Source organism: Calonectris borealis, chromosome 3 (genome assembly GCF_964195595.1).
Source record: "Calonectris borealis chromosome 3, bCalBor7.hap1.2, whole genome shotgun sequence".
Classification (NCBI taxonomy): domain Eukaryota; kingdom Metazoa; phylum Chordata; class Aves; order Procellariiformes; family Procellariidae; genus Calonectris; species Calonectris borealis.
The window spans coordinates 61,195,570-61,221,617 of NC_134314.1; the positions used below are offsets into that span (position 1 = coordinate 61,195,570).

At 39.5% G+C, this 26,048-nt stretch overlaps 1 protein-coding gene across 1 annotated transcript in view; it reads right to left on the reverse strand.

Annotated features, from left to right (window-relative positions):
• The window catches only part of PTPRK (protein tyrosine phosphatase receptor type K), a 424,966-nt gene that overhangs the window by 66,111 nt on the left and 332,807 nt on the right, over window positions 1-26,048 (reverse strand). The window contains exons 9-13 of the mRNA XM_075145810.1: window positions 20,639-20,748; window positions 19,201-19,402; window positions 16,384-16,489; window positions 9,068-9,341; window positions 6,044-6,080 (exon numbers count right to left, since the gene is read on the reverse strand). Of these exons, the coding sequence (XP_075001911.1) occupies window positions 6,044-6,080; window positions 9,068-9,341; window positions 16,384-16,489; window positions 19,201-19,402; window positions 20,639-20,748 (729 nt within the window). The remainder of the gene's footprint in view (window positions 1-6,043; window positions 6,081-9,067; window positions 9,342-16,383; window positions 16,490-19,200; window positions 19,403-20,638; window positions 20,749-26,048) is intronic.

A 26,048-nucleotide genomic window follows, 5' to 3' on the forward strand; every position in this document is an offset into this window, starting at 1 on the left:
GACCTAAGAAAACAGGCACATACTAAAAGAGCATATATGCTAAGATGCTGATCCTTCACCTAGAGCCGGTAATGTATCAACATTCATTCTCTAATATTTAAATATAGACTAGAATCCTCTACCTGAATTCTTACTTTTAAAATTCTTACTCTTTAGGAAACCTTTAAGGTTTCGAGGCCAAAAGAAATACCGAAACATTTCAAAATCAAGGAAAGCTAATAACTTACTGATTTTAAAAAAGCTAACTTTCAAAACCAAACTAAATTTAATAAAAGAATGTTTGCATGTAATACACTTATCCATTATGCAACGTATTTAAAAATAAAGTTCTTTAGTAAAGCAATTAGATTTATTAATTGTATTTACCAGATTTACTAACCCATGAAACTTTTCTGACCAAAAGCAGTCAACTACTCTTTCAAAACATAGTAATAAACTCATATTCCTGAAGACTTAGGAAAGGGGCTGGAAACTGGGAAATACTTCTGATCATAATTATTCTCAAATACAGTTAAAATAAATGGCTCAGCTCAGGCAATGTCATAAACATAGAAAACATTAGGCAATTCAGAGTTTTTTGCTGTTACTCTCAGAAGGAACCCTTATTTCTTAGAGAGGCCAAAAAACAAGCAGGAAAGGGTACTTCTCTTCGGTGCCTTATCATAAAGAATGGGGAAACACGTTCTCTGAAAATTGTTGTCCCATGCATATCAATCAGGTAGCTTCACCTAATAAATGCTGCTGTTACCTAAATTCCTTTTTACTCAAATCAAATTTTGGTAATTGAATTCCATGATTTTGTTACTCTCTGCACATATATGAAAATAGCCACATTATAGGTTTTGTGTCTGGAAATCTGGAGGTGTCCCTCCGTTAACTGCTTTTTTATAACCATCATCAAACATTCCATCATTCAATTTTTTATTTACAACCAAAGGTATCACTTATCAGAACTGGCAGATGTGGTTGCTCGGTAAGCTACTGCAATTTCACATACAAAAGAGGAAAATATGCCATGCTAATATTCTGTTTCCATCTTTGGAAAGCTCAGCAAGTCAGTTAAAATCTCCTCATTGTGAGATAAGAGACATTATGCAAAAGACCACTGAAGTTTAAACATATTAATAGCTTTTTCCTATCAATGAGTAAAAAGAAAGATGTGACTTAGGCAACATCTGCATTCTTCTCTAAATTTATATTGCAACTTAGGTCTCCAGTGCCTATTATGATGGTACAGCTAAAAGTCATTGTAGGAGCATTGATCCAAACATAAAAACAACAGTGAGAGAAGCTTCGTTTCATATACATTTAGCATCTGACATCTTCCCTCATTTGTGCGTAAATCAGTAACAGACATCTGAGCATCCTGCTACAGAAGGTGACTTGACTTTCGCAAATTTCCCTAAGAGCAGAAACATCATTAGGAACAATTTAAAGGAAATAATTATGGTCTAGACAGATTTACGACTCCTAAAGACCTAATCCAAAGCACGTTAATGTCAGTGGAAGGACTCCCATTGACATCCAAGGCCTTTGGATCAATCCCCAACTGCTGTGGGAATGAATTCAGAGCAATAATGATGGTGGACTAAATGCACACTTGCAGTTGAAATGTTACCACCCAGACCTTTTTATTCCTCAAATCAGATTAAAAAGTCATTTTCTGCTATTTCACAATTACTTCCAGATGCGCATCATCTCAAATGGCATTTTCATCCATCTGTATGAACCAAACGTGCATAGAGAGAGAGTTCTATGCTGCCTGAACTAATAATACAAATGAAAACCACAAGGGAAAATAATTTTGGAGGTGATGAAGTTCGTGTTTCAAATGCGGAGTGAGAAACCTTGGACTCCATTTATTCCTTCTAACTACTTTGGGATAGTTAGAGCTGCCAGGCCCACCACTTCTTTATTTACTGCCACAGTAGATTTCTTCTAATTAAATTTTCAATATTTTTCTCTAGTCCCCTAAACAAAACAAAAGAATACACGTAAATCAGTGTTAGCCTCAAAGTTGGCAGCCCAAAACCTGTCAGAAATGTCAACTTCATATACTCTCTGCTTAATAACAGCTCTGCTGTCCCTTCTGTCCTCTTAAACGTCCACTTACATGCTAAATAATTTGAAGCATTACCCTTCTCTGACCACGTTAATCTAGTTTCATTCCCTTAGCAGTTGATAACGTTTTAGATTGTAAACTGAAATGCCAGCGTGGTGTGCTAGTGGAAACTCATTCAAATTTTTACACAAACTCCACTCCAAGATGTGACTGATCAGTCATCAACACCGTGTGTTACTCTGAAGTGCACGCTACAGCAATCATGCATCTTTTATTCACTCCTCTAGCAATACTTTGGTTAGGCAGGTTCAGTTATCACATACTCATTGTGATATGAGCATGTTATGGACTGCTTGAACTCTCCCTTACCAAGTTAGTTTTAGTAAGTTTGAGAACTTCCTATACGAAATTGTGCGTGACACTTTTTTTTGTCAAATAACGCACACTTCCTAGCATAACTCCATCTTTCAGCTCCTAATGAATATCTGACCTATTACCTAAGTCTCTGTACCCTTCTCTGCACTTCAGAAAACAAGATATTTTTTTCTCCTTCTTCAGTTACTATACGTGTGGGAAACCAGATTATTAGTGACTAGGTAATGCTACTACCTTGAGTCAAAAAATAATGAGGCAGAGAACAATTAACTGTTTTGTTTTTTTTTTTTAAAAAACAAATTGATGCTGATCACCGGTTACTAAGAGCATCTGAATGGGAAGGGAATTCAGGTCGACCGAAGGCGGCAACATTGGCTAAAAGTATCCAAGGAATTAAAATGGTTCAGTTCATACATTTTCTGGGCTATACTTGTAATGGAAATGGTGCTTTAGGTATGTCCTACCCACCACCTGTGTCACAAGGAGTTATTTTTAACCTGGTTTCCTCAAGAATCAAAGCTTATGTGAACAGACTGTGTACGTGTGCAACTTTCATACCCTCTCACCACATCCAATAACTTGGGACTCTCTTGGCCAATGCAGTCCAATCTGCAGAAGGGCAAAAGTCACGAAGTCATTAAATTGTTAGAAGCTTTGTGGAAATAGGTGTCCAGATAAAGGGGGAATCCTATTATTACCCTAAATCAGGGCCATCAACGAATCACTTCGGCATTCATCCTTCAGCTACAAGTACACAGGAACTGCTCAGGAGACTACTTTTTAATCTGGTGCTGTTCCAGTATTTTCTTCATGAAAAATTAACTCAGTGTATTTTAATATACTAGACACTGGTAAGGCCTCTCAGCTTACTCTAAAAACATTTTTTCCAGACACACCAAAAGCAGCAACATACTTCAGTCATGATTTGGCACCATCTTTTAGATGAGTTCACACTTCAGTGCATTTTGTTATCAGAAGCGCACGAGAACATTGCACCTGGAATATACAGACTGAAAAAGTATGAGCGCTTCAATTTAAATTTGCTGACTTTCATTAGTCTAACACCAAGAAACAAACTATTCCATCAAGTCTCAAAGGTAGAAGGCAACCCATGGGAATGACATGTGCAAAACCCCTTATGTATCAAAAAAAAAAATTAGTCAGGGAAATAACACGTGTAAGAAAGTTAAATTATCAAGATTATAATTTCAGGGATACGAACTTCTCCAGCACCAAACCATGACATTACTACCATTTTTTTTTCATTTTTACATCTTATCGGCATGAATATACACAATAGATAACACCAGACCCTTGAACGAGGTAAAAATGAGGAAGTACCTTTGCTGGTAATACTGAACTTCACTACCAGCGAAATTTTGTCTTGCCTTTACATGCACCTTTAATGTCATTCCTCTCCCCACCCTTCCACCCCAGCTCTTTATGATTTTTAATGCCTTTTCAACATGTTCAAGGCAAAATTCAGTTTGGCCAGCTGTAGGCTACTTCAAGTTACAGGAGATGACAAAGAACTACACACCACTTTTATAACTGAATACATAGTTTAGACAATTTGCTGGATTTTAAAAGGGTACATTAGCTTTACTGGGGTGCGTTAGGTAAAGTGAGACAGTCCTCTTTTTCCCTAGAATATATTACAAATGTAACCAGATGACTCCTAGGTCAATGATTCAAAGCAAACTTACACACTATGAAAAAATCAGCATAACCAGATGAACATACACATAAACCAATATATTAAGTATACTTTTCTTCAAGGACAACAAATCGTGATATTATTTTTACGATGAAAACATGGGAAAAAATTTCAGTATCAGCTTTTTAAAAACGATTTAGAATACCAGTAGAACTCGTTTGAGAGGTATGAATGCACATGACTTTGAAGTGATGATTCCCCATTAAATGCATTCCTTCAGAGCAAGAGAAAGCATTTGCTCCTAATATTGCCTTCACCCACATTTCACATCTATCAATTAAAATAAAGTCAGAGAAAAAATTTTGGTTTTTAGTTCCACATCCAAGGAGTATAGTACTGACATATGAGGCAATGCAGTTACTTCACGAAAACATGTCCTTAGCCAGAGCGGCAAAGCCATGATTTATAGCACGATGGTAAGAAATGTGCTACTCATTTCCCCTTTCCTTCAGACTACAGCCATTGGGGTGCAGGTGACTGCTACGGCAGAGGAAAGCATACAAGTGACCACCAGGACTATTGCTCCAGTGAACATTGCTTTGACATCAGCGGACTGAATACGGTTAAGTAAAAAATAATTTCCTCATAAGCCAGGTGAACTCCTTCCCCATTCTGTTATTACTATCCAGAAAATTTATGATGACAGAGACCACTGCTCTCCTCTGCCTCATTCCATATTTCTGCAGTATTTTAGGATATTTCTGAGCCTTTCAAGACTCTCCCTTGACTCAAATCCTAGCAATACATGCTTGTGCTACATAAATATTTGTTTATGCAAATATATTTAAATTCAAACATTTAATCTTGGCAGGTAAACATAAGAAAGATAATGCTAATGTACTTTCCACAGAAGACTTAGCTCACGGTTTTCATTTCCTGTTTTTATTAGCTTACCTCACTTGATGAAAATATTAACACATCCTTGAGAAGTACATTTTATTTTCTCGTTTCTCAAGAAAACGCTTTGTTGCTACCACCTCATTAGAGGCATCAGCTTTTAATTGGAACAAGTTTTAAATTGAAAGAAGCGATTGAAAAAATGGTGCTGATGTGCCACCACAGTACTTTAAATGCTCGCTTGCTCATATCTGAAGTTGGTTTTATGCTGAATATCAATATGCAATTAGGAGGAGACAATGTAAGTAGTGCTGGGCCTCTGCAGAGTACTCTTTCAGTATTTGTAAGCTCCTTTCTTGTTTATGCTGCCAGAGTCTATCAAACAACTCTCATGTTGACACAATCAAGCAGCCAAAATGAATGGCTATAAATACAGTCAAAGCAAGAGAGAACAATAAGCAGAACAACTAAGTCCTCATTTGAAGACGAAACAGCATTTCTGAGTGAGCAGTATGTGATTAACCCGCTGCATATGGGGTCAACATGATTTATTCTCACAGCTATGCAACCAGTCTTAGCCCTGGGCCTCACTTGCTATCGAAGACACGAGCCTTCCTCAAATCAACCCTCCCCTATGCCTAGCTAAGACTCTGAGCTCTTACTCAGGAAAATTAACTATTGTGTCCTTCGTTTAAATTATTTCCACCCCTGCTTGAAAATAACTGTTAGTATAACAGACAGTTTACCAAGTGTGCTTCCTAATCTCCAGTTCATCTATCTGCTGCCTGCAATGCTCCAGCAGCCTAAGAGCAGATCTTGAAAACACAGACAGGGAAAACAAAGGAGTACTTATTTTGTCTAAATTCTGAGTATTGCTAGAACAGTACTCTCTTGGCCCAATACCAAAGAATAAAAAGCAATAGTCTATATTATTTTAAGACAATCAAGTGGTTCAAAATAGAGGGACAGTACTGGCTTTGTTCAAACATTTAACAGAAACTCCACATTTCATTAAAAAAAAGGTACTTTGCTTGGAGGGACGAATCTCTTACCTTTTGTAGCTATTCGAACACACTGAGTTTTGGTTTCCTGTTCAGGAGGAAAAAGTAAATAAAACAGTCAGATTAGGTTGTTTTTTCTTGCCCGCCCTGTTCCACAAATTCGTCCGAGATCCGCTGATCAGCTGGGGCAACCCAACAAGGTGGCTCAGGGCTCTGGACTTAGCAGGACAGAAGAGGCTGAGTGATTTTGCCTTTACAAAAGCTGGATGAAATCTAGACATTGATCTGTACTATCCAGGATAACGATGGGGAGAAAAGGTGCAGGACAGCCCAGATGCAGACATATTTCAGATTATTCAAATCAAACGGAAATCATGCCATAAGAATACAGAGAGAGGGTGCAGTAGAAGCAAAGGGGGGACTGGTGCTCCTGTTTATTTCATGGCACAGAAATCCTCAGCCAGTGTTGACCTCCAACAGCACCATGCAGCAAAGAAGGTACATTTGTTCAGCACTGTGTCCAAATTAACTTGTCTTGCTGCATCTTGATGGTCTTGAATAGAGTCACCTGAAGCATGTCAGCTCTCTCATGCTTCTGAGTGTGGAATTAGCATAGAAGCAGCCCAGGTATCCCTTCACGTATGACACAGTTAATCTACAACCTACATAATCTGCCCAGGAAAGACAGTGATTTGACAGTGATGTGCTTCAGAAGAAGTTGCACATGCAAAGACAATTTTTATGTTTTTACTTTTTTTTTTCCTCCCCTTCAGAAGTTTGGTCAGCAATTGAAACAAATGAACAGAGAAATGACTTGGTTATGCACAGTTTGGACAACTTGAACAGATGAGGGTCAGTCATAAATGGGTTTTCTGACCTTTTTGTACAATGTGCAGCCATTTTAAAGGCAAACATACTGAAATAGCATAAGGTTGCGTGAAAGGATGCAGCTGCTGCTGTATTAGACCACTCTAAACAATATTAACATGTAATTAGAAAATATAATAATGACTGTTTCATTCTATAAAATATGCTCCCTCTAGTCCTGCACCCCCCAGCACTCCATCCCCGTACACATCCCCTGGGATCTCTCTCCTCTTGGAGATTCCCAAGCGACAGGTAAAACATGTTGATGCTGTTTTGTAAACACAGCTCGTAAGGAACGAGCAAAGCTGTGAGCTGAGGCTTCCCATAAGTGTTCCATAAAGACAATTTTTCAATTTAAATGAAAGCCCCGCAAAGTTTATCAATATAATCTTACCTAATTAGCATTCTCCCCAATTACTGGATTTACTTGTCCACTGCTGGTCAAAATGTCTGTGAGGATCACAGAGTAACCCTCATCCCAACCCTACAGTGTATTTCAGAGCGTGCTTCACTTACCCTTTGACTACTTTGGCGCGCCCACTGCTTTATAGTAAAGCACTTGTTTAAATATTCTGCAGCTCAGAGGTTATCTTACGACCACTAGATCTCTGGCCTGGCAGAACGCAGTGCAATCCACCCAAAACCTCCCCCCAAATCCCTCTAGGAACCGAAATCTGATCCAAAGTTTTAAATCATACCAGAGAAAACCATTTTAGGATTAAACTCTCTCACAAGCTGAAATCAAGTTAAAGTGAAAAATAACGTGTTCTTCCCTCATCTTCTACTTATCTGTCAAAATGTAAAAGCCAAAATAAAGATCTATTTTTGTATTTAATATTTTTACTTTTCCCTCCCATTTATTTCTTGGGGAATTAAACAAGTTTCCTTACCATTTAGTCAGCTGGAAGCCAACAAAAGCAAAGGGAACATACGTGGCAGATGAGGGAAATATGAATGAGTGACTAGCAGTTACCTTTTATTTTGCTTTGTTTGCTTCATACAGGTCTATAAATAAGAACTAGAAAGAGGGAACGGTCTCTTCATTCAGAAAAAGCCTCCAGTTCTCAAGCAGCTCCTGCAGTTCATTAGCTCCTGCTTTTTCCCCATTCTGACTTGATGCGTATGCAATTTTCAAAACTATAGGTAGAAGGTGAGATTTTCTTCAAAAGGCTTCAAGGCAAGGCCGCCTGTTAGCTAGGATTTGTTTAGTCACTGCAGGGACCCAAACGTAAGGAAGGGTAAACACGACTTCTGCTCCTTTCCGATGGCTCTGGTGAGTCTCAGCAGCTATCGATATGGCTGTTCTTTCTAGCTTCTTTCTGACCTGCCTGGACACTTCCTATGGAGATTCTTATGGACATATTACTGCAATTACCTTCAGATTTCTAAACTGATGATTAATAAAAATGAAAAACTTAAATTTTTAAGCATCTGAAGCTTCTGTGCCTACCATCTTTTCCCTCCTCACCAACCATTTCCCCCTCCCCCATTTCTCATTTATGAGAGGAAAAATCATTCAAGAGCAACAGCACGGGGCTTGCAGAGCCACAGTTGTTCTTCCCACCCGGAACCACCCTCCCTGGCACTTTTCCCCCGTCCACATGCATAGAGAGCCAGCAGCAGTACTCAGCGACAGAGTTAAAAATGAAACACCAAGGAGGTAATGAAGGTGAGCGACAGCCATACTCTTACTACTGCACAGCAGTGGAGCAAGCCTCGAGCACACCTTTTCAGAAAGGCTCTCGAAAACACACCGTGGGCCTGGGGTTACTTTTGCTCAAGCAAATTTTTACTTTTTATTTGATGTTCAGCGCGAGAGTCTCAAAAAGTTTGTAACGTTTTATTAGCCTGCTGGGCCGCCCACGTTCTGTTTATCCTGCAGTAATTTAATCTCCTGAAGCGTGCAAATACTGAGAATTGGGGAAAGAGCTGTGGATGTTATTTTCCGAGGAGGCAGAATCACAGCACTGAAATTACTTTGCTGAGACGATTACTACAAGATGTATTAAACTCTCATCTAGTAGCAGTTACTATGATACAAGGGTGGTGTGAAATGTGAATGGCACGCTGCCATGCTGTCACAGCACGGAAGGGATTACAGCCGCGCCACTGCCAACACCTAACTATACGTCCAGCTTCGACAGTCCTAATTGTCACGAAGGCCATGTCTTTGACTTCTTCCAGGAGAAAGGTGTGGTTGGCACTTACCTTCTCAACGCTGCTCATGGCCTGGAAATAGATGTTGTAGCCTTTCCGAGGAGCCAGCGGTGGGTTCCAGAAACCCTGGTAAGTCCTGTTGTCACCCACAGTAAAGGGGGCTGGCTCTGGCAGGTTTCCTGGAGGCAGCTCAGCAGCAAAGTAATATGGTGACCCTCCGCTAAGAGCGGTCTGATAGGTGACAGGGATTTGGTAGCACTCCATGGCACCCGTTTCTCGCTTTGTTCGGTGTGGGTGCAGCTCCTCAACAACGATCTGGTAGGCACTAGTGAAACAGAGGAAGACCAGCATATCTTTAAGGTCACCTGCTAGGTCAGCTGTCTAGTCTCATAAAAATATTAACCCAATTGCTTTGTGTAAACTTAAAAAGAAAAAAAAGAAAAGAAAGAAGGAAAAGACAGCAGATGCATAGATGCAGAGAAAAAACAAAGTCTTGAAATGTAGCAAAGCTATCTCATTCAGCCATTGGAAAGAAGCAGCATCCTTTTTTTTCAGGAAAAACAACAATCCAAATCTATACAGAACCTCCTAACAATGTTGGGTTTTTTTAAAGGCCTTTTTATTTTGAAGAAACACAGGAATGAATCTGACTTTAAACTATAATAGATTAAACTCTTGGTTAATCAGAAGCATCTGAAGTTAGCATTTTCCTTTGAAACGGTATTAGAGAAAGCTGAGCTTCAAGGCCTAACATAATGACTGCCTCCAGGCTGTGCTTGAAGCACCAATTTGCAGTTGACATATCATTAGAGACAGAATGTGCTGACAGGCTTCTCCACCTCTTGACCTTGCTGTGGCTTCTATCTTGGCTCAGAGCTATGCAGATCTAAAGTACAAGTGACATGCTGTAATACAAGCACAGATGGACAGAAATCTGTCCATTCCACCAAAATAGACTGCCTCATTCCTCTACAATTGTCAATGATAAAACGTTACAAATTGCTGAAGCAGATGGCATTCGGCCTATTAAAACGCCATCCCAACCTCCCAATACCTCTCTTGAAATGGTCCATGGCTTGGTCACTTTTCAAAATCACCTGCTCAAAATAGAACAGGTAATTATAATTCTTCTTTCTCCTTTAGGGGAACTACCTAACTGCAAGATGTTACCAACTCATTATCAGCTTCCTCTGCTCTGCAGAAGTACAGAACTTACATAGTGAGAGCAGGAGGCAATTCTTCAGTTTATAAGAAAAAAAGAGGTTTTTTTTTTATTTTAAGAACTATACGTATGCATACGCACATATACACACATGTGTATACATGCACACAGTCTCTCATTTATATGCAGATATATTTGAGGACCTTATGAAAGTTTAGTAAGAAAATATGCCTAAGCATGTAGACAAGACCTCAAGCTATTCAATTAAACTGGCAGAATTGCCTGTCTTGGTTTTGTTTTAAAGATTTCTAAACAGAAAAAGTAACATTGAAGAGAGTTCTGGAAGTGTCACTGCATTGCTGCAGGGACTCCGAAGGCAAAGGCAAGGACAATCCTCCTCATTTCAGAACTTATGGGGCAGCATTAAATTATTTTGTCAATTTTCTCTGCTACTACTGCCCAGAAAACCCAATAACTGTAGTGGCAGAGATGAAGTATGATACTGGGGAATGGAAGAAAGGAGAGAAGAAAAAATACGAAATTAGTTTCATGTCTTTCTTGAGCTGAAAGAAGAAATTAGCATCCCCTTTTCCTAGCACCTAAAAAATTAAGGAGGAAAGCCTCTTCCCTTTCAAAGTGACCAAGAGGAATATAAAAATTCACCTCACTTTTGAAACTCTAGGTAAAAAGAAGAATGTAAACAAAAAAATTATGAGTTAGCCCCAAGGATCTCTGTTTCTCATAAACTGTCTGTGAACTGAGTTCGGTCATAAATCATCTTCTGTGATAACCTCCATGTATTAACTGTGTCCAGTTAATCCGGCCTGCACCAACAAATCACCTCCACAAGACCCCTGCGCACCCAGAGTCTGTCTTTATGCTTCAAAATCAACGTACTAGCAAAAAAACCTAAAAGCATCGATATTTTACAAACTTAACAGGATGTAAAAATATTAAAAATAATTTTTGTTTATAATGTCCCAAGGGAAGACACGGCTACCGGTGCTCATCTCCTCCCCGGCCTGGCCCTGGACCCAGGCAGGGTTAAAACCACCGCTCCCGATCTGGGCAGCCAACCCACCGGAGAGTCCTGGGAACACAGGCACCGCGTCTCTGCTCCCTCCATTCTGCAGTCCTTCTCTCCCGAGCTGCCAAACGACTGGGGCCGACACCAGTTCTGCTCTCCGGCGCGCCAGGAGAGCGGGAAACGGGCCACCTGCGACAGCCCGCCAAGGCAGGAGGAGAGGGCCAGCAGGCAGGGCGGAAGGAGAGCGCAGCCTCCGCGCCCCACGGAGGAACCCGGCCCCTGGAACAGCCCGCTTTGTCACCCAGCTCAGGGGCTGAGATCCACCCCGCTTTCCAAATCAAACCCCTCATTTCCCGTTTTACAGAATAAGGGGTAAACCAGGTAACTTTTTTTCTTTTTTTTTTAAGGCGCATATCCTTTTTAAGGGGTAAGTCTCTTTGGAGACCGAAACAAACCAAAAAATCAAAGATGAAGGGCACGACAGTTAAATATTAGGCAAGTCCCTTATAAAAGCATTCTTTAAAAATACGCAGTAATTTTTGAATCTGATGTAAAAGGTATGGCAAAATTTTAAGCATGAGATCACAATAAAACGTGAATGTTCTGAAAAAATTTCAAATGATTTACATAAAATATGCTCTCGTTGAAATAAAATATGTTTCCAAAAATAACGCTTTTTGGGCCCCTACCTCTGAAAAGCTACAAAATGTGGAAAATAAGAAATAGATGTACACACTGTAGCCATCTGCACTTACACAATTACTTTTCGTTAAAGAAAGAATAGCAAACGACAGGAAGTCTTTAAAGTCTCCAACGAGGCTTTATTTTTAATATTTTTTTTTTAATTTTCAGAAAGTATTTTTTAAATAAAAGATGTGCCTATCCTCTTTGGAAAGGGGATCTGGCAGTATTTTTCATGCAACACTATAGGCTAACAAGACACGGAGGAATACAGTCATTTACCTCTGGGCCCTTTGTGATACCATCTGTTTAAAGCCATTTACTAAGCACTATAGTGGCTCCAAAGCAGCACTGTTACTCTACGTACACATAACAGTGTTCGGAAAGGACACCCTGCTGAAGAAAGAAGTGAAAGTTTAATTTGCAACTTGAAAAGCAGGGTGTTCGCTGGCTGCAAATGTGGTCTGGTATCAGGCTATAAGCGAAAGTTTAAAGGCTATGTACTCTGCTTATCCTTGTATTTTTACATGTTACTAATCCTAGCTTCAATTATCTTATGTTTTCTACACATTTTTTCTGTAATGGTGGGAATTCAATTATTAAGAGAGCTTTCTTGTGACTGGAGCTGAGGGAATTCCTGCAATAGCAATTTTTTTCCTAGTCTTCCCATACAGCAAAGAAGGAATAAAAGAGAGAAATAAAGGGGGAGGAGTGGAAAACCTAGATGACAATATTCCTTCTCCCTGATGACTAAAATAAATTCTGAGCTATTCTGAAGAGTAATACAAATTTCAGAACCTGCTACATAAGTCATTGGGAACATAAAGGCCAAACAGTTGTCTAAGACAGCCAGGTAAGCAGAGAAAGTGTTGAAGATATAGTAAGTGAAGAAGTCCTCAGCTGAGATTTTGCATGAAGAAATTATTTTTCATGTCAAAAAACTTTTTTTTTTTTTACTTAAGAAAACCCACAGAGTACCTCGCTATTGACCAAGATGATTACAAACAGCCGAAGGAGGCCCTTGCCAACAGATCTTCCTTTTCACCCCTCCCTAAAAATTCAGGCTCCCAAAGAGGTACAGCTGTGGTGAACATGTTGTTCATAATTCAGCCCTATTCTGCCTAGGCTTTAATACCAGCTAGAGATTTCCTTCTACACGTCTACTGGAGACACAGTGTCCTCTCCTTTGACAGGTGCCAGACTGACTGACAGCCCAAGTTACAACCCCAGCTCTTGGAATTCCGACTGACAACTAAATTTTAACTGCTCCCTGCCGTAGTCCACTTAATTAGTCTTGTTGCAAAACGAAATCAACCTGATTTTGCATATGAAGATATAAGAAAAACACTTTACTAATCAAAGAAAATACATTTCATCATTAAAAAGTTGCATATGCTGATTCTGATATATGCGCTTCGTAATCCTCATCTGCAGTAGATTTGAAAACAAAAGATTGTTTTGCTGGTGCTCAGTTAGGGTCCTTCAGAAAAACTACAGCGGCAAATCACATCTTCAAATGAATCACTGAAGCACCACTGATGCTACTGACTGGGATCTCATCCATGAGATTGATGGCAAATACGCGCTTCGCAGTGAGCCTGAGCCACCCAGTCCTGTCTCCCTTTGCATTTCTAGTTTGCAATTTGGTTTAAAACTTCAGGAGGCCATAAAGAATGCTAGAGATTACACGATGACACTTGACAGGGAAGATATGATTAGAGTCATGTTTAAAGTGTGATGACTATGGCATGTAGTGTCTTAAAGAAATGATTGACAGCTGCACATAGATTACACTTGAGTTAAGGAACATCTGTTTCCTGGGGGGCTGTGCTGATGGAGAGGCCGAGGTACAACAAAATCTGATCATAGTATAATTCTGTTTGTAAAAGCAAAAGACTATCAGACTAAGCTTTTTTTCCTTTCCTTCTTTTTTTTTTTTTAAAAAAAAAAAAAGCACGGACCTACTGCTATTAAATAAAATGATCTTTTGACCATCTACAGCTCCAGGGATTAAAGGACTGGGTGCAAACAAACCTTTTCAAAAAGCCAACTGTATTCTTCAGTGTCAGGCTAAAGAAAAGCATTTGAGGCCCTTCTACTCATTCACAGCTGCAGGCACGGTATTGCATTTTTTCCCACCTACCTAGTAACACTCATTATGGCAGCAAGCCAGCTTGTAGTGGAAACACAACTGCGGTGTGGATGGAGTGAAGCTTCACTAAAACGCATCATAAAATTTAGCAAAATGCATTGAATCAACTCAGAATTTCAGCGTATGACATTTGTCTCCCCTATTAAGAAGCTGCTGAAAAATACTGGACTGCAATATGCGTAACTTCAGGAAAGGGAATGGGACCATGTCTTCTGCATTTCCCTGGAGAATGCTCCTCACTCAGAGTAAGGAATGAAACACCTGGTTTTTTTTTTTAAATAAAGCCCAGCTCTCTGGTTATAGCAGAGGACTTATTTCCTTGGCCTCCTGATGTTAGAAATTTAATGTACCCTCTTAGGTTCTAGAAATTAATTAAAGAGGAGAGGGAAGATGGGAGACAGGAAGAAAGATGCTTTTTTGAGAACATATTCGAACAACAGTTATTAATATTCCATCAAACTATCAAACTATCTATTAGCGTTTAGTACATAGATCCTTTTTGCCGCCTTCGTAGGCCACAGTGACAAGCTCATGCCATAGGATTGAGGATGCTGTACGGAAAATTGAGAGACTAGATGTGAGGTGGTGTGCTGCAGGTTTACTCTGCAGTGAGTTACTCGCCTGCCCGTACAGTGCAGAGAAACCAGAGCTCCCTGAGCCAGGTACGAGTAATCCTCTAGCCACATCCCATCACGTTACCAAAGAAAGAAAACCCCCAGCAGAGAAAGCCGGGATGCGAGACTGACCCCCCTCAGGGTGAGTGGCGGGACCGAAGGCGGGAGCCCGCTGCTGTCTGCATAAATGTGCCACAGACCAGTTGGTGTAGAGAAGATGAGCACCACCGTCAGCAGATCCCAGCCGAGTCTGGCAGGCATGCTCTGGATGTGCCTACGCACCAGTCCCCTCGGGAGACCAGGCGCAAGACTGAAAGGATTTGGCATGGATTAGATGAGGGAGAGAGATCACATTTCTCAAACAGGAACAGCAGCAGGACACCTGGAAGGCTTTAAAAGCACCTACAAAGGTGCACAGTGAGTTTAAGCACCTGCATAACTTGGGAGCATTTTCAGATCACAGGTCTGGTTTCTACTGTATCAATTCAACAAAAACCCTATTTCAGGAATCCAAGTCCTGTACTGAATGTAGTCCTGTACGTTTTATCATTCTTCACACCCAAAAAAATCCCAGGTTTGCTCCAGGGCAATCTTTCAGAAACTAATGATGTACAGGGTTACAATTTTATTTATGAATATAACACATCAATATCTCCTACAAAGGGGATGAATCTGGATTATCTTTTATGACAGAATATAAATAACTTGAGCATATCAATCATAAGGGTGACTATATGATAAGCATATAAAAATGCTTATAGGTATGCGAGTCATCCCCTCAACATCCAAGTAAAACATACATTCCCCTTAATGGAAACAGACTCAAGAAACAGTTAATTTTCCTCTACTTTTAGGGCTCGGGCACATTACTCAACATCAGCTGAGCACGGTAACCGACTTAACGTAACACAGAATGAAACGCATTCGCCTGTATTTCTCTAAAATGTCACAAGGGTAAGAGCATGAAAAGGTTCTGACGCTCAGTAGCTAATTAACCCCCAATTAGTCAGCCCTGTCCCTGAATATCTGCAGCCACATCAGTAAAACACAAATGGAATCAAATAATATCACAAAATTTTTGCACTAACAAGTAGAAATAAGGAGCAGGATGTGGATTAATCTTTGCAAACAGAATTAAATTTTCTCTCAATAGAGAGCAGAAAGGGAAAGACCCCTCAAAGTTAACATAAATGAAACATTTTAATATGATTATGGGACACGGCAAATAAAATTTAATAGCTTGCTACATGATTTCTGGTAAGAAGCACTCTGAGAGGAAAGAGGTCAAATAGTTTGTATTCATCACTATTATTCTCCCATCTCCTCTGAGCTTCCAATTTTCCAATCATACATATATGCTATAGAATAGCTGATTTGAAGCACTGGCGAGGAAGTGTTATTTTCAAATCCACTTTCTGACAAATACCTTTCAACCTTGTATTTCAGAGAGACTGTGAGAAATTAAATGAAATGATAACAGATAGGAGGTGGTCCTGGGAACCCTAAATCAAACAGGACAGACAGCTGGGTGATTCAGGTCATGACTATCTTTATTAATTACACATCTATTGGTAAGCTCAGTCTAGCTAAGAAAAATAATGGTAATGTCAAATGAATATCACTTGGAAATGAACAGCTCTATGAGCTGCGAGACAACATATAATCAATGGAAAAATCTCTTCTGTTTTTTGTGTTTTTGGTTTTTTTTTTAAATTTTTTTTTTTTTTTTACCTGATAGGTGCACCTTTGGCCTGTGCCGGTCTCAAGAGTACAGTTATTGTAGTAGCAGTTTCATTGAGAGATGCATCGACTCCTTCATAGTCCGGTAAAGTGGGAGCTGATTAATGTTGAGTGGGAAGGAAAAGAATGAGAAACAAATCAGTGAAAACAGTTTGAATTTTCATGAGATTGTGGCTGTTCGCAATATAGTACAAAGTCACAATCTTCATCAGCTCTATGAGTCTTTTTTAATGATTTTCCAGTCAGGCACAATCTTTTACTAGAGCATAAATGGGACTTCACCAACAACTGATAACCCCATCCCTTACTGCTCCCCATCAAATCATTATACCTATCCAGTTAAATAGGTTTATTCAAGAAAGACAGAAATAGAGCCAGGAAGTGACTGCCAAGAAATGCTAAGACTACAAAATCCCATTTTGGCCTCACTCTTTCTACCTTACAAACAACTTTTCTCCATCTACTTCTAACAGTGGATGGCCAAGCTGTTCATGGATCAGTTTCTGAATCACTGTAGTTTTCAGCCCAGGGTATTAAGAAAAAACAAAGTCAAAACTAGAAGCAGTTCAGGAACTGATTCACGAATGGACTGGCTGCTAGGCCTTTGTGGCAGTAATATTTGTTGTGGGTTGGATGGCAATCACTTTAACCATCCAACTTTAATCTTCTGAACAAACTTGTGGCAGCCCTCACTGGTAATACTGTTGCTGACTTCAGCTGTAGTGCAAGGAAAGAAACAGTATTTTCTGTGATCCAGAATACAATAGATTTCTATTAATTACTAATCTTTAACAAGCTTGAAATCTATCTGCATGGCTTTTTTTAAATATGTGGCTGTACCTTTACAAAATTGTTAATGATGCCTGTATGACGAACTTCCACAAAAAAGATGTTTCCTAGCAGGATGTCAATCATTTAAGTGATAATAGTTTTACGATAATATATCAATAGATAGAAGATCACTGAAAGATTAAAAGCCTTGCTTCGTTAGTCCCAGATCCTAGATGAACATAAAAATTGCTCTTATTTCATGAAATATTATTTTACAGATATAATGTTCATTTAATGTTCATTTATAAATTACTATTTACATCATGTTCACTAGGATCATGGCAACTGCTTTTAAGCTCGGTTAAAAGGAGTAATTTCACTCCTCATTAAAATAAAGCTAGCATTTCCTGAAACATATGTGTTGCTTCATAAAAAGCATCAGTTATGCAGAGTGAAACTAGACAACAGTTCAGCATAAAGCAAGATGAAAAAAAACAGATTGAAATTCAGATACAAAGGGTGTCACAGCCTGTCTTTAAGCTTTCCTAGTATTAACTATGTTTTGCCAAATAACAGACCCATACTGTGTCTAGAAAGTGTGGTAGACTGGATTCTGGACAAAATTCCCAAAATTTCTGAGTGCACATCTAAAGAAGTCTGAACACATTGTAGTCCTAAATAATCCAAACATGTTGAGGTGCTTATTTCTCAAAATACTGAAACGTTTTGGGGACAAACATCCTAGCAAATTTTCCATAGTTACACCTTTTTTTTTTCTCCTACAAAGAGTAGACAAGTACGCGAGTACTACACCACCATTATCCCTGAAAATTTATGAACTAGAATTTGTTCTGAAAAAACACAAGGACCTTAAAAGAACCTGAGTAAAATATTAGACTTCAAAACAACCTAATAGCTAGATAAACAGAACAGAACATGTCACTCTGTCAGGTTTTTTTGGTGGTTTGGTTGGTTGGGTTTTTTTGAAGGGGCTGGGGTATGAGGAGCGCTAGTACTTATGTGCTGGGATGGAATTCAACAAATTGTTGCAGTTAAATATGACTACAGCATTTCACATGCTACATAATTCAAGGAGGTCTGCTTTGAATTTTCTCACATTTTGATTTATGTGCGTGTTTTTGGGAACGGGGTGAGGAGACTATGTGAGTAGTTTCCCATAGAAACGGTAGGTGATTCCAATACATTATTAGCCTCCCTTTACAGGACAATGTAAATTTCATTATGGCAGATAATAAGGAAAATTTGTGCTGTTTACATTTCTAAATGACTGACTTCTTTGATCTCTGCCAAGCTCTGAAGTCGCCATGTCATAAAATCAACAATCTCCCTAGATATAGCACTGACTCACCTTCCGCTATCACCTGCATAAGCCACTCTCTTATTTTTTGAGACTACTACTGAAATTTAAGAAAATAAAAATACTAAAGCATTCCATTTGATGTTACTTTCTTCTAGAGTTTGCAGTGCATTATTAAGATAGTGTCAGTCTTGGTGCATTGCAATAAGTGAATAAAGGCACGAGGAAGCAGACCTATATGAATCTGGCAAAAGAAATTCACATTTCCTCCCAACTGCCCCAACTCTGTTATAGCTGTGTGCTGCTAAGTGGTGTCACCTTGAGTAAGTCAGTTACTTTTCTGCATCTGCCTTTACTAATCTGCAAAACAAATACAGTACTTAGTGACCTATGGAGTGCTGAAAGGCTTAATTAGTTAAGGTTTATACAGCACTTCAAAATCTTCAGATGAAAGTACAAGATTACACAAAATCAAATAGTTGAAAACTACAGGTGTGCAATTTGCACCTCATGCAAGGATTTATCCCTGAACTTATGCTACTGTTTGGCAAATACGCTCAAAAACATTTTCAGTAATAGTGTTTCACAATATGATAGGATTTTTGGGGGTTTTCTTTCACATTTCCTAATTTTTCAAGTCTTACAAAAAACGACCCCCAAAACCTTATAAAACCAGTGAACATACACACACACACACTCTTTTCTGTTTTTGTTTTTACCTGAGATATTGGTTGTTACATTGATCGTGGTTGCTGGTCCAAACCCTTTGACGGTGCTTGCACGTATAAAGAACTGGTAAGTAGTACCAGGATGCAAGTGTGAGAAGACGTGGTGTGTGCTGTTCCACAGCTTTGACACGGTTTGCGGAGGTCCTGCAACTGCAACTGCAGGATCAAACGACCGTATACTGCTATAGCTGACCTGTGAAAACAATTATTTTTGTAACAATTGTTAGAGTTTTTGGCACTAGGGGATTAGGTTAGCTTGGCTGGAAAAGAAACAAAAGACACATGTTCATCTAGCTACCCAGCTATCTTGGGGATATCATGAGGACTTGACGTGTATTATTGTAGAGTCTGCTTCACTTGAAAAGGTACCCTTCATCCCTCTTTCTTTGTGATTTTAGTTCATGTATGGAAAATTTCACTGTTATATTTAAGTTAGGACACCCTCACCATCCTCCCAATCTCCACCAAAACCCTTTATTTTTCACTTCCTATAATACATTTCCCGCTCCTCTTCTAATAATCATATTTAGATGCTGTCCAAACCAAGTTAATATATTTAAAGCCAGCAATGATACCTTAATGTACTGGTTTTGACTGGGATGGAGTTAATTTTCTTCATAGCGGCTCGTAAGGTGCTGTGTTTTGGATTTGTGATTAAAACACAAAAGCTCGCACATTTGCCCTTCCAATTCTCCCCACATCCCACTGCAGGGGAGTGAGCAAGCGGCTGAGTGGGGCTGAGCTGCCCACCAGGGGTATCCCACACTATTTAAAGACCTTTGGTAGTATCAAATAGATAAACAGATTTCAGGGTTTTTTTTGGTTAGTTGGTTTGTCTTCCTCCTATAATTCACTAGTACACAAAATTATATCCTCTGTTCCTTTTAAAAAGGAGTGCTGGAGAGGATGGTGTTTGTTCCTCAAATCAGCTTGTGTTTCCTGCCAACCTCCTGTGGAGGTCCCCAGAAGGCTCATATATTAAATACACTTTAAATAGAATATATATGGAGGTTTCCTTGAAGGGTGATATCTAAAGATCTGACAAAGCTAAAAAACATTGCTCCAAATTTAAGAACCATCTTACTTCTCATGTAACCTCCTCTTCCAACAAAGAAGGTTTCACAGATCATGGCTTTGGAAGGATGCACAGTAATGATACAAGATTTTTAGAACCAGCATCTCCCACGTGGATTGTAATATTGTTATTCTCACATGCCAAAGCCACTTGACAGGGCCGGCCAGCCAACAACATATGCACCATAATTATAATTTTTGAATATCTAATCACCACACAAAATCCAGTATTCTGTAAATGAAAGCAGCATATAATTGAACAGCTGCCTACAGAGCATAAACACCCACCGTCAGCCACCCCTCTTGCTGCACTTTCCTAGCCCTATCCTATGCTTGTTAGCTGTTTAATGATTACCTCATACTGAGTAATGATGCCATTTGGATCCACAGGTTCCTTCCAGTTGAGGAAGATCTTATCTTCAAAAGGAGTTCCTTTCACTGACTTGGCAGGTATAGGACCTGGCACTACAAACAAAATAAAACTTTTAAAAATAGGCAATTCAAGAGACAGACAAATTAAAGAGATGACAGAACATCCTATTAAAACCAAAACTCAGTGCAGGTCTATTTTTGTTAACATTCATTCGCATGCAAAAGGCAGCGATAGAGAGTATGAAAAAGCACTTCAAAGTGTATTTTGTCATTCGCACTGCAGAGAGAGCATGAAGTTGAAATGTTATCCCCACATACGGTTTTCAAAACTTCATGCAAAGTCAAATTGTCTCATAGTATAGCCAGGGGAAACAGTTCAAACTAGATTACGACTTCAGGGAACACCACTGAACTCTGTAGTAAGCGTATCTTAGGACAAGGACTACATGGTTTTAAAATCCTTTTAAAAAGAAAACTCAAAGGTGAGGAAAAGCCTATGTTATACCCCATCTTCTTATAAAATAGTTTTCAGTCATCACTTCTTAAGATTTGTTGTTTTAAAAGAAATCCTCGTTTAAAGAGGGGGCTGGGCACAGGGAAACACACCGGCTCAGCTGCCACTTCTTTCAGCCACTGACACGCTCGTGCTGCAGAAGGATCAAAACTGCTTACTTCCAATCTTTCCAATATGAGGCATTTTCAAAGCTTTGAACTGAACCACGCTAAGATGACCCTACTTTCTTATTTTAAATGGAACCAATATCCCTGGTATAATAACAAGTCTGAAGTGTCACCTCAGGTCTCTTTGCCTGAGTGATTCACAGTACCTGGTAATCCCATCAACACCAGGCGGGAGCACTTAGTTATCTCCTATTTCAGCTTACAAGATATTTTTGCCTACACATACGGTTCCTTTTTAACCACAGCAGCTCACCTAGATTTGAACACATACATGCTGAAAGAAGGGGATGAGGATAAGAGAGTGCCTGAAGAAACCCTGAACCCAAAGAAACACCCTCCCCCCCTCAAAAAGCCAAAGTTGCCCAAATCTGCAGTCTTTCAAGCTAAAATGTTACTTCTATTTAATATGTTGACATATATTTCTCTCCCCTTCTCAATCAGCCTATTTCCTTCAATGCAACTTTCAGTGGGTCTCACCCATGACATTTCTTGGGTATTAATTATCAAAGCAGACTGAAGTTTTACAAAAAGTAAAAATAAATTAAAACCCGCTGGATCTAAGGAAGCGCCAGGCACTGTGCTAGCAGCACCAAGGAGCGAGTGGTCTGTCTCAACAGTAGGATTTCTTTCAGTCTACATGGAAGCTATAAATGATGATCTGACCCTTGGTACAAACAACGTAATTTGGCACATTAATAATAAATTCATGGAGTCAAAAAAGCCCACAAGTAAACAGATGAGAGCTTCACAGAAACCGTTCATCCGTCTGTCAAGTGAAGACTTAGGAGAAGTTAACTAAAATCATACATTGCTGCTTCGCTTCAGCGGCCCGATACAGACTGGGCAGTGGATGAAGACTGACACGCCATGACAGCCCCTGTGTGTTCTTTGTGGCATCCGGAGACTTGCTGTAGGCACTGCTTTGTTTTTCATGGGAATGCTCTATTGTTTTTCTTCTCTACATCTCAAATAAGGTACGAATATACCCTGATGCACACAACATTTTCCCTGGAAGATGCGTGCACGTGTGTGTGTGTGTATGTACATCTGTTTTTGGCAGATAACATAGGAATGCACCAGGGCATGCACATAGATATGAAATTTGATGTTAAAGCACGTTAAAGCATGCAAGGTAAAAAGAAAACAGACACAATTGCTCAAAAAGCTGCAAAATACTTCTTGCATGGTGCTTTTAAAGAACAGGTTTCATATTCAATTGAAACTGGATGCAGGACTCTTTAAGTTTTAGGGTTGCATAAAGCCTCCTACATTTTCTGTTTAAACACCCAAGTGAGAGAAGCCTCCAGGCTCATCACATCGCATGACTCCATTTTCTTCTCCTGCAATATAAAATTCGTTGCTTGTGGCAGCAGCAGCAATGTTAAACTGACTGGAACTACATGATCCCAGTTAGTTTCATGCTTCTCTTCCCACTGGCATGAGAAGGGCAGAAGAACAGAAGCTAGCACAGTGATGAGCAGCTTGCTGGGAATCCCAGTAAAAATAAGGTCAGAATGTAAAAGGGAGCAAAAGTGACTAGAAAAAGAGAACAGTAATTCCCACAAACCTCACCTACCCCTGCAAATTCACCAAAAATGAAGCTTAGGATCAGCTTAAATTATTTGAGAGCTCAACTGGAATTAAAACAAAGAAACAAATAAAAGTTCAAATGCCTAGAAAAAGGAATATAAATTGATTTTAGTTTAAAGGACACGTTTTGGTGGATCTGAAGTTATTTCTTCCCTTCCATTTTTTCAGCTCAACCACAGTAAAAATGTCTTTTATTTGCACAGCTTTACCAAAGGGGCAAAGGGAAGCGTGGAAAGAGAAAAGCAGGAGCAGGAATCTGCTTAAAGAACAGTGTATCTGTAAGCAGACCCATAGATTCATTGGTCAGGTTAGTCAAAATAATGCCTAAACTTCCACATTAGTGTTTTTATGCCTTTGTCCTCAGGTCAGTTATTAGTTACAAACAGAAATTTAAAAAAGGCTGAAAGTAGTAAAAAAACCCCAAACAAAGAAACAAAAGAACAACAACAAAAGAACAACAGCAAGCTAACCTGTTGGTAACACTATTTTGAAGACTCAAACCGCATCTTTCCATGTAGGCAGCCATTGCTGTCTACTCCCTAAGACTCCCAGCAGGACTCTAAGGACTTAAGAAATACCTTCAACTTCACCTTTCCAAAGCAGTGTTCCCTTCTATGCAATATTTAGCAAGGACTCCGGTGAGAAACAGCCAGGTAATCATCACTCTTGTGCTGATAACAGCTTTCGGAAGCCTACAAACAGCCCAAAAGGCTTTCTTCAGGCTTGCGTGTGCATCTTCAGAAGCCCCATCGCTCACCACAGCGCCTCTTCGCTGCCTTCTCAACTCCCATTCTTCTTCCTATGTGAGCTCTCGCTCTTCCTCTTGGCCTTACGGATAGTCTATACTAAATCAAAACACTCAAGACTATTACAAGTGTATATTAAGGTGAAGTATGTTACTTAGGATTCCCTATAAATGGCCAGGTATCTGAATAATTAAAAAAGTGTAAGTAGCTGCTAGAGGAGTTGGACTTGGACCTTTTGGCCTCCTCTTTAAAAAGATTCTGGTCCCATTGATTTTTCTTTCCATCTGCTGACCTTGTGAAGTGTGACCCCACCATCTCTCAGTGACAACAGTAAACACTCTCTTCCACGTGCATTATTCTATGCTAAACTTCCAACACGTCAAGATTTACACTTATCTGAAGAAGTGAAATCATTTAGGTGGGTTTAACTGTATATGGGTTTCAGAAGAGATTTTGAACTTAAAAAAAAATCATTTTTCCTATAAAAAAGTATACAAACATAAAATGCACACCTATATAAAAGTAACATAAAACAAATTCAAAGGGAATTTCAGCAAGGTTTTATAGTGGAAACATCACAGGCTCTTCTTTCACAATTTACATACATCTCCAGAGCCCTTTTAATGAAGCTATACATTCATATAGTGAATAGCTGATAATCTTTTCTTCTATATACATGTGGGATGGTGAACTTTTATAAATACTATGCACAATAAAAGCGCAAACCATCAATCTGACATCAGACCAATTCATTTTAGAGCAATATCTTTGCATTAAATTATGTCACAGTCACAAATAAATGGCTACTCACAAATAGTGTCACTTACACCTTGTTCTACACCAGCTTAACGGGAAATTTATATTACAATACATTACTTCTGGAAGAACAACGTATTAACTGACACCAACCACTATAAAAAAGAATTTATATTGCTTCAGTTTTCCTGCTACAAAATAATGAAAGTGCATGTAAACAGAGTATTTTTATGATTATTATACTCCGTGAAAGCCGTGCAGAGTATTATTATGCTATATGGTAAAGGCTATACGCAGATATATGCACGGTTATAGTGGGAAAAATTCCTTTGCGGTACTCAAAAAGTAAAGTGTATCAGCAACAAACTTACAGCCTTTCTCCGAAGGTAGACGCTCATTTTCAGGAGATGGTGACAGTCAATCTCTTCTACTGTTTAAATGTTGCAAGCAATTAAAATGGCCCACCTTTCCCATTTGCTTTTTCTGAGGGATTGACCATCTTAACTTTATGCTTTGTTATAACTCGAGACTAAGGCTTAAATAGAAGCAAATTTTATATAATAAAAAGGAAAAAAAGAATCAGAATTGCTATTACTAGTCTTTACCATAAGAGCATTTACATCAAAGATGGTGACAAAAATGACTTATTTGGAAATCGCTCAAATTGCACCGTTTGCAGTGAGGAAGAAAATGCTATTGAGAAGAAAACCGACTGCATATTAATAGTCTCCTTCGGTGCACATGCTCTTTGGTTAATGAGCTCTCCTCCTGGAGGTGCGGGGCTGGCGCGGGCGCCCGGGGAGGTGGCAGGGGGGCCGCCCTCCCCAGGCAGCGGCGGGGCACCGGGCCGCGCTCCCCGGGACTTGGCGAAAGCCCACAGCCCTGCGTCACCCTCCCGGGGCCACTGCCGGACCGCGTGGGCACCGACCCGCCCATGCCAGTGACAACTGCCCCTACTTTCCAGCCTATATAAAACTATTAACGCAACAAATAAAAGCTACTAACCAAGCTGACAGAGGCTAATCAGTCTCAGCGGCGGCAGCACTCGCTGTAGATATTGGTGCAAATATCAAATGGGGTTAAATCCACGAGTTGTGGATTTGCTGAATTCGGGGGCTCAGGCACCTAACACAGTATTTGGTTTAAAGCTTTGTTACACCAAATGCTGATTTCGGTACTCCTCATGTCTGGGATTTGGAAACGCTTCTGCATGTCAGGGTGAAATAACCTCACATACTCGCATACCTTCCAACTTTCTAAAAATATGCAAATCAATATTTGGAGTGCAGGGCTTGGGAATAACAGGAACTCACGGGCCCAGGTGTAAGCCTCCATTCCACCACAAACTGCTGAAATAGCTGCTAATTCTGGCCTATTTGCAGGCATCATTATGTCAAACACACCATTTCAACAAAGAATCTCATATGCAATATCACTTTTTCAGCTATAAAGCTTCTAATATAGGTATCTAAAGGAAAGTAGGAAGTTGTTTCAGCCAGGGTAAATAACTCTGTGTTTCAGGGCCAATTTTTCTTGAGCTATTAATATAAAACCTAGCTTGTATTTCTAGTCTCTGCAATACCTTAAAACAGCTTACTTCATTCGTCGTTTGTTCAGTGT